The sequence below is a fragment of the Mandrillus leucophaeus genome, unplaced genomic scaffold (genome assembly GCF_000951045.1).
Source record: "Mandrillus leucophaeus isolate KB7577 unplaced genomic scaffold, Mleu.le_1.0 Scaffold405, whole genome shotgun sequence".
Classification (NCBI taxonomy): Eukaryota; Metazoa; Chordata; class Mammalia; order Primates; family Cercopithecidae; genus Mandrillus; species Mandrillus leucophaeus.
The window spans coordinates 2449941-2458826 of record NW_012104310.1 but is presented as its reverse complement, the minus strand read 5'-3'; the positions used below and the strand labels follow the sequence as shown (position 1 = coordinate 2458826).

At 40.3% G+C, this 8886-nt stretch overlaps 1 protein-coding gene across 1 annotated transcript; it reads right to left on the bottom strand.

The window, feature by feature from the left end:
* Nucleotides 1-321: 321 nt before the first annotated feature.
* Nucleotides 322-8882, bottom strand: LOC105548256 (probable E3 ubiquitin-protein ligase RNF217; the record flags this gene model as incomplete). The annotated part of the gene is made up of 2 exons (XM_011992173.1): nt 322-417; nt 8463-8882. Coding segments are annotated over 2 exons (477 nt in total), but the record flags the coding sequence as incomplete, so codon positions are not given.
* Between the last annotated feature and the right edge of the window lie 4 nt (nt 8883-8886).

Below are 8886 nucleotides of genomic sequence, written 5' to 3'. Positions count from 1 at the left end.
AGAAGAGGTTTAGCACAGGACCACGCAGGCAGCAACATTAAGAGATGGTAATTAATACAAGAAAGTTCTAACAAAAGGAAAGACCAGAAACTTAGGAAGAAAACAGGAGAGTATGCTGCCATTAAAACTCAACAGTAAATCGGCCAGGCGCCGTGGCTCATGCCTGTAATCTCAGCACTTCAGGAGGCCGAGGCGGTAGGATCACCAGGTCAAGAGATCAAGACCATATTGGCCAACCTGGTGAAACCCCGTCTCTACTAAAAATACAAAAATTAGCTGAGCGTGGTGGCGCGCGCCTGTAGTCCCAACTACTCGGACGGCTGAGGTAGGAGAATCGCTTGAGCCTGGGAGGTGGAGGTTTCAGTGAGCCGAGATCATGCCACCGCGCTCCACCCTGGTGACAGAGTAAGACTCCATCTCAAACAAAACAAAACAAAACAAAAAAAGTTAACAGTAAATCATATCAAATCATAGCTTTCCTAAGCCAAATTCTTCTTCACTTGCTTACATGAAGATGAGACTGAGTTTGGCTGTAATCTCTAGATCTAAGTGTGAATGGGAGCCTTTCACTTCCTCAAAACATGTAATTAAGTGTCTTCTCCTTCTTGGATTGGAAGACTTGTGCTTTTTGTACAATATGTGTATCAACTTAAAAGAAAAAGAAAAATACAGGTTTACCTTATAAATGAGATAATCAATTTAAAGAATGCAAAAAAGCCATAGGTTTTGAGCCAAACATCTGAATTTCACTTCCACCTTTGCCATTCCCTTGCTTTGAGACTTTGCGAAAGTTATTTAATCTCTCTAACCTTGAGTTCCCTCATATAACATTCTACTACCTGCAGTACAAAAACAGAGTTGTTCCTGTTCTCTTGAACCCACTCTAACCTGAAAACCATCCCACGGCTGCCAATGAAAACAGCACTAGGCTCACAGTTACCAATAAACTCCTTGTTGGGAAATCTGACGGTCAATTTCAAACCTCATCCTGCTGGAACTATCAGAAGCATTAGACACAGATCATTATCCCTTTTAAAACACTGTCTTTGACTTCTGGGTAAGTACTCTCAGTACTCTTCTTGCCTAATTAGCTCACTCCCTTTTAGACTCTTTGATTGTTCTTTCTGATGTCCCAGACTCCATATTCGTGAACACTGGTATGCTCGGACTCAATCTCCTATCCTTCTTCTCTAGCTAGTGACACTCCACAGGTGACCTCATCCAGTCTAATAGCTTTAAATACCATCTATATGCCATCCACATCCAAATGTATATCTTCTGCTCAGATCTCTCTTCTGAATGCCAGACACCAACTGCCTACTCAACATCCCTTCATGAATGTCTAAACGGCACATCAAATTTCTCATTCTCCCTAAACCTAGTCCTCCTACACTATTCCTCATCTTATTAAACGGCAACCCCAGTTTTCTAATTGCTTGGGCTCAGAACCTGACTCATGCTTGACTCTTTTTCTCTCATCCCACGTGCAATCACTGGCATTCTGTCAGTTCTAACCTCACAATATATTCCAAATTCCACCAGTTCAAACCACGTTCGCCTGTATCACTCTAGTCTGAACTGTATTGTCTCTCCTTTGATTTATTCCATAGTCTTCTAACTGATCTTTTTACTTCCAGTCTTGACTCCTACAGTATATTTTCCACAAAGAGATGGAGTAATCTCTTTTAAAGGGAAAGGCATATCTGGTTAGTCTTTTGCTCAATATCTTTTTACAAGATCTTACTTTAGGGAAATGAAGATACTTGATGGGTTTAATCTCTGCCAGACCAGCTTTCCCCACTCCTCCTGCTGTATTCTTTTTAGCACTATCCACTTCATTCTCTATGCTTCAGCCACGCAGATCTCCTTATAATTCCTGGAAACTCGCAAGTATGCTCCTACCTTTGGACTTTACACCTTATTATTCTATTAGATATATTCATGGTTTGTTCCTTCATTTGCATCACGAAGATCTCTTCCTAAAAGTCCCTTCGTAAAACATATCCTCCCTGACGACTCCCCCAAAACTATAAAGTTGTCAAGGAAAACCCCTCCCCAATATCACCTTTCCCTTATTTCTCCTTCTCCATAGCCCTTATTATCTCCTAATATGCTAAATAATTCACTTATCTCATTGTCCATCTCCACAGCCTAGCATATAATTCCTGAGGTCAGGAGCTTTAAATGTTTTAGTTTCTTGTATCCCCAGAGCCTAAAACAGTGCCTTATATGTAATAAGTATTTAATATGTAAATGAATTAAAATTAAATAAAAATACATGTAAGAATGTTTACAAGATAGATGTCCAATAAATGGTTTTACTTACTGTTTGTAAAAACTTACAAATTCAAGTGCAATTATCCCAAAATTGGTGGGGCAAATAGTAGTGATAAAGTTGATAGAGAACGATATAAACTAGGAGCCATTCTCCCATACACATTGAATTTTTAAAGCAAAACTTCAATTTGGGAAGGTTCATTTTGTTTACAATGTAAAACCCTTCTGACAAACTGAATTTGAAAAAAAATAAATATTTTTAAGTATGTCATGAATGATCCAAAACAAACTGAGCAAAACTGTGTTTTCTTTTAAATAAAGGCAGAAAAGATTTTGAAATGAACAAAATACATACATCTTTATATTTACTAATATATTTCCAGCAATCAAAAATAGCTGAGAAATATTTATATTAAGAAATGAGTAACAGATTTATAACTTTGGATTAAACATAACAGAAGGAATAGTAAGTAAGATTAATAAAAAGATAGCTGGTGTCCCAGAACTGGCTTAATAAAAATATCCCAGAGAGAAAGAAGATCCATAGCTGTCTGGTAACTTTTTTTAAAAAAAAGTTTATTTATGCCATCAGATAAAGCTGGGAAAAATACTGCCAACAAGGCTATAAGATGGTTCCTTTAGAAGATTTAACACATTTATAGAGTATCTCATGGTGCTTGTCATACAGGTAGCCCAATAAATGCTTGTTAAATGCACAAAAAGTACACTGATAAATGAAAAATTATAAGAAATTACCGCTCAGGTATGCCTACCTTGTCCATCACAAACCCGTAATAAAAAACTGAGAGTTTAAATTCTAATGATCTCTTTTTTATGTCTTTTGTATCGGGAGTTAAGGAAGAGCCTTCAGGTATAAAAGCTGAGCTCTACTCTAGGAGGGAAAAATCACACTCTAAAGGTATCAGCTGATGCCTTAGGTCAGTAGTACTTGTAATGTTATTTGAGATATTCTAGGCAGTGGAACGCAATGCAAGGTTCCTTTATGTAGTCTCATCTCCAGACAACTGAAAGAGAAAGGAAATACCCATGCAACATGCCTCGGAAAAAGTTCTGCTGGCCCCAGGGCTTAGCACTTGACAGAGGATTCCTCTAGAGAAATCAAATGCCAATTAAAATCAGATTTCAAAAAGTAAAAGAACAAGGGAAAGAAAAAAAAAATTATTAAAGAGCAATGATGTAGAGAGTGGAGGAAAATAATGGAATGAGTAAGGCATGAAAGCAAATGTTACTACACCCCCAGACACACACACACACACACACACACACACATTTTGCACACAGAAGGATAAGTTTAAATATGCCTTAATTCCCACTTTTCAAATTTTTAGAGTGACTTCAACGAATTTCAGTCTCGTATTATTCTTTACATTTTCAGGACTACCAAAACCATGACGGGCATGACAGGTTCTATAAATTCACCTGTGTGAAGACAACTGCATTCAAACTCAACACTGAACATGATGGTTTCTAAAAATATGCAGGGTGCTTTAAGGTTTAAAGGAAATGAATTTATGGGGCCAGGATCAGTGGCTCATGCCTGTAATCCCCGAGCACTTTGGGAGTCCAAGGCAGGTGGATCACCTGAGGTCAGGAGTTCGAGACCAGCCTGGCCAACATGGTGAAACCCCGTCTCTACTAAAAATACAAAAAATTAGCTGGGCTTGGTGGCATGCACCTGTAATCCCAGCTACTCGGGAGGCTGAAGCAGGAGAATCGCTTGAACCCGGGAGGCAAAGGTTGCAGTGAGCCGAGATCAAGACATTGCACTCCAGCCTGGGCGACAAGAGCAAGACTCTGTCTAAAAAAAAAAAAAAAAAGAATCTATGTTACACTTTTACCCATGAAGATTTGGATGACTCATAATTTAATAATAGGATATATAAGCTTTCACCTCTGGGTCACTGATTCTAGGGTGACTACAGTAGACAGTCATTTTAGGACTTTATCATCTAGCAGCTGTTTTGTTCACAATCTGTAGAAGAAATGTGTTGCTTGTATCTATTAATACTCATTGGACAGGTGTATACATTCCAAGTTACATGCGTCTGCCAATCTCTAGCACTTTTAGGCAGAGTGGTGGAATCCACAACAGCTGTCACCTTTAGCAAGCCCTTTGGCATCCTCATTTCTCGTCCTTTCTTCATCTAAAATACTAAATATTAATATTTCATATTTATGACAGATTTTTCTCTCTAAACCAAATCATAAAAGAAAGATTATCTGTGGAGGATTTCTGAAATGAACATAGTATCATCCTATGAAACAAAGAAGGCAACAGAAAATATTTCCTCCTAGGAAAATGTGGTAAAGGCCAAGCCAGCTGAGAAGACCAATACTGAGAAGGGTTAAGAGACCTGCAGGATATTGCAGGCATCCCTGGGACTACATGCTTTAGCCATATTCACACATGCATACACAGGTCACTGGGAAATGTACTTCTGAAATGAATGTGCCAGAGATTTATGTACATGAGCAATATAATATAAATAATATAACTATCTCTGTTCTGGAGCTCTACAGCTTCTAAATCAACATCTACTGTGGTGCTAAAGATTTACAATCTATTAGTCCACCCCTTCACCATGACAATCAGAAATTGGATGACACCCACTGCACTGTAAAGTTATTCCACTAAGAAGGGCTCCCTAGCCACAGTCATGGCAATAACTGGAGAAGAACTATGTTTTGAAAAATAAAACTACAATTTTATACACAGCATAGAGGTACTTAAGTCACCATCTAATTTGCTATGTCTCTATTGAAATATTGATGACACCCACCAATTGGCCTTTGTCACAAATTAGTCCATGGCACTGGTGAAAACATACTGTCTAAAAATCCACATTCCTATCTTCCAAGTTCATATCTTCTTTCAAAGAACTCTGCATCTCCTTTTAGAAAAATATTCATTTAACCAGGCAATAGTCCAACTCACATTTAATATGCATTTTAATGTTGGCATGAAATGTTTAATAGGGACTCTTTTATTTTCTTAAATGATGTTAAATAATGCACTATGTGGCACAAACTAAAAGAAATGGTGAGAAAAAAGTCACTAATAGCTCTTTATCTCAAATACATCATTTTTTGTAAAGGTTTTAAGAACCTTGAAAGTTTAGGCTTGACACATTTGCTTCTGTCAAACCTAAGAGAACTTTTAAGATGAGAAAGAAAGCACTCACTATGCCCTTTTGATGTGGTTCAGTAGGACAGAAAAATAACCATGCAGTTTGATTTTGTTTTGCTTTGGAACTGGTGGGTTATTACAGATTGTCTGCAATTACATTTCATTGAGGAGGAAATTAAGGCATAGAGAGGTTAAGTGACAGAGAAACACAACCTTTGAGTAGAAGGGACCATAGAATTGCCATAGATCAAAAATATTACAACCACAATCCTGTATTTTTACTCACTGAAAAAGGCTATTTTATGTATAAGCTACAAGTTTATCTAAGCTCTTTAATTCTAAGTTTAATTACAAACTTAGCAAACCTGTTACTTTTGTCCACTTTAAGCCTTTGTCTTTTGTCTTAAATATCAAGAAGCTCAGAACAGAATTTAGTGCCAATGCGGAACACCACTTCCTAGCCGTGGTTTCTGGGGCAATCTCAGGCCTTTCATAAATTCAGTAGGTTCTGGCTGCCCATCTGTTATAGACCAGACAATGCTATAGATGCTAAAGATACAGAAGTGTACAAATCATGTGAAAACTTCTGTCGTGACTTAATCAAGTGTAAGACAGAGTATGTTAGTGCTATGGAGAAAACGAAAAGCAGGAAAAAAGAGAGCGTGTGGGCTGGTCAGTGAAAGTCACAGGGGATGACGTTTGAATATAGCCCTGAAAAGGAGTACAGTGAGCAGATAAGACGGCCACGGAGGGAACCTTCCTGGAACAGGTAAAACCAAGTACAAAAGCCCTGAGGTGAAAGCATGCCCGGTATCTATGACTCATCTTTTTGTTGCTGTTTATTATTTTAAATAATGTATATTATTATTATTATTTTATTTATTTATTTATTTATTTTTTGAGATGGAGTTTCGCTCTGTCACCAGGCTGGAGTGCAATGGTGTGATCCTGGCTCACTGCAACCTCTGCCTCCCAGGTTCAAGCAATTCTCCTGCCTCAGCCTTCCAAGTAGCTGGGATTACACGTATGCGTCACCACGTCCCCATGCCCAGTTAATTTTGTATTTTTAGTAGAGACAGGGTTTCACCATATTGGTCAGGCTGGTCTTGAACTCCTCAGGTAATCCACCTACCTCAGCCTTCCAAAGTGCTGGGATTACAGGCGTGAGCCACCACACCCGGCCAATAATGTATATTATTCTTTATTGAAAGTCCCAGCAAATACTTTGGAAGAAGGTTAGGAACATACATACAATCAGAAATGCTGCAGACAAGCTTCAGATACTGTGTCACTGTAGAGTAGTTTTTAGTGGTTGTACTGTACACTGCAATGACCACTTGACTATCTCCCTCTGTCTCCCTACCACCATTACTAAAACTTCCTGAAACTAACTTATGAGATTTAATAAAGAAAAAGAAAACTGCTTTGGGGAAAGGGCCCACCATAAGGAAATCAAACTGCTAGTTAAAGTGCCCCAAGCCACAATGACTACCTCCCTTGAATTTCTGGTACGTGTATCCAGCATTTAACAGGAAGTGCTATCTGGAATTGTTACTCTATTGACATCTCATCCCATGCTACCTTGTATTGTTCTTTTGTACACATCTGCTCTCACAGTGACTTCCCTGGAGCCAGGCTTATGTTTTGGAAATGTCTGAATCCCATCACAGGGCAGCGAAATCTGTTTGAGGATGATGATACAGAAACTACCACAACCAGCAGCAGACATTCCTCCTGTTTTTAAGAATCTCTGTAGATAACGCATGAAAGAAACAACAGTCTCTCAGAGGCTTTTAAATAATCTCCACTATTTCAGCCAACTTACTGTTTATGAAACATACCGTTATAAGTGTCTGTTTGCATTTTCAGTTAGGGACTGTATACACTTTCAGTCTAGACCCAAGCATGAGTTAGACACAAAAAACAGAGGAATCACATGGTATGGAGCCCTGTTCAGTTTGCCCCGGCCAATGTTATTAAAAACACTATGATGTGCAAGGGACTCAGCATGAAGCTACCACATATGGGACTCTAAGACACTGTCCAGACAGTCTAACAAGACAAGCAGACACGAAAGAAACAACTTCAGTGCATGTAAGATACTGTGAAAGTATATAAGCAGTGACTTGGAAGGTGAAGCAACGCTTCACAGAAGAGTTGGCACCTGAACACACAGGGTTTTGAAAGATGAATAGGCCTAGGACAATTGGACACAGGATCAAAGGGCATTCAGGATTGTGCAAAACACTGGCAGACACATCACAGATTGAGAACTGCTGGAAGAACGCATTCACCCTCAGTGAAGGAAAGCTGGTCTGGTGCACTCTCCAGCTTTCCAAGAAAAAAACCAAGTTTTCAAATAAAAGCAGAGGAAGAAAGTTTCACCAGTACTTGTTTTGAGAAACCTCTTAGCCTCTCTTTGCTTTGTTTTGCTCTTTCTGTTTTGCTTCCCTCTTAAAGAGCGCTGGCTTAAATCCTCAGTGAAAAAAAAGTACTTCAACTTTACTGTGGAAAAAGGAAACTGGAAAGTAGGCAAAGGCCAAGGGATAAATTTTGTTAAACATTCACGCTTTTCTGGAATATATAAATGAAGCAAAATTACAAATTCATGTATCATGGGTCTAAAATATTTGTTCCAATTCTTTTCTCCACCAGCTCCATAAATATTTATTCTATGCCCACTGCTTGTTAGTTTCTGGGATACCAGGCCGATGAGGCAGTCTCTTGCTCTCCTCCTTTGAGCAAGCTCGTGCTTGCAATCCTGTATAAGAAATAAGAGGAGGGCAAAGACTTGTATCTTGTGCCTTCTATACCTGCCAACCATAGCCTGAAGTTCACAGCAAAGTTAAATTCCAGTTAAGTCAACCAGTGAGGTCAAAAGGCACTTAAATAACAATCGAGACGTGAGAAACTAACAGAGATCCTCAGTAAGTGTGTCCGTCACCTCTTCGTGCGAGCAGGGAGATCAGATTGAGAGCAGGACCTCCTCGCCAGTGATTTGGAATGATAAATGGGGAAGAGAAGGGGGTGAAGTTACCTGGGCGCTCAGGTAGACTTTGAGGCACTCCTCGCACACGGCCTTCTTGCAGCAAGGCAGGGGCTTGATGGGCTTGTCTTCCAGGCACACCCGGCACATCAGCACCATGAGGGGCGCATAGGGATCCCCTACACCGCCCAGGCCAGAGTAGGGTGGAGCTCCCAACAGGCTGGGCATGGAGAACGGCTCGGGCGCCAGGTAGAACTCCAGCTCGATGCTGCCGCCGTCGGGGGAGAGGGAATCCGTTGGGAGGGACAGTCGGGGGCTGGGGAAGGAAGAGCGGGTGCTGGGAGGGTTCAGCACTGGCGGAGCCCCAGGTGGCGACGCGGGCGGCGAGAGCTGCTCCGAGGCGGGGGCCTCGGGCAGGTCGCTCTCCACGCAGTACACGGAGCAAAAGACTTGTCTCTTGGCGAGGGGCGGGCGC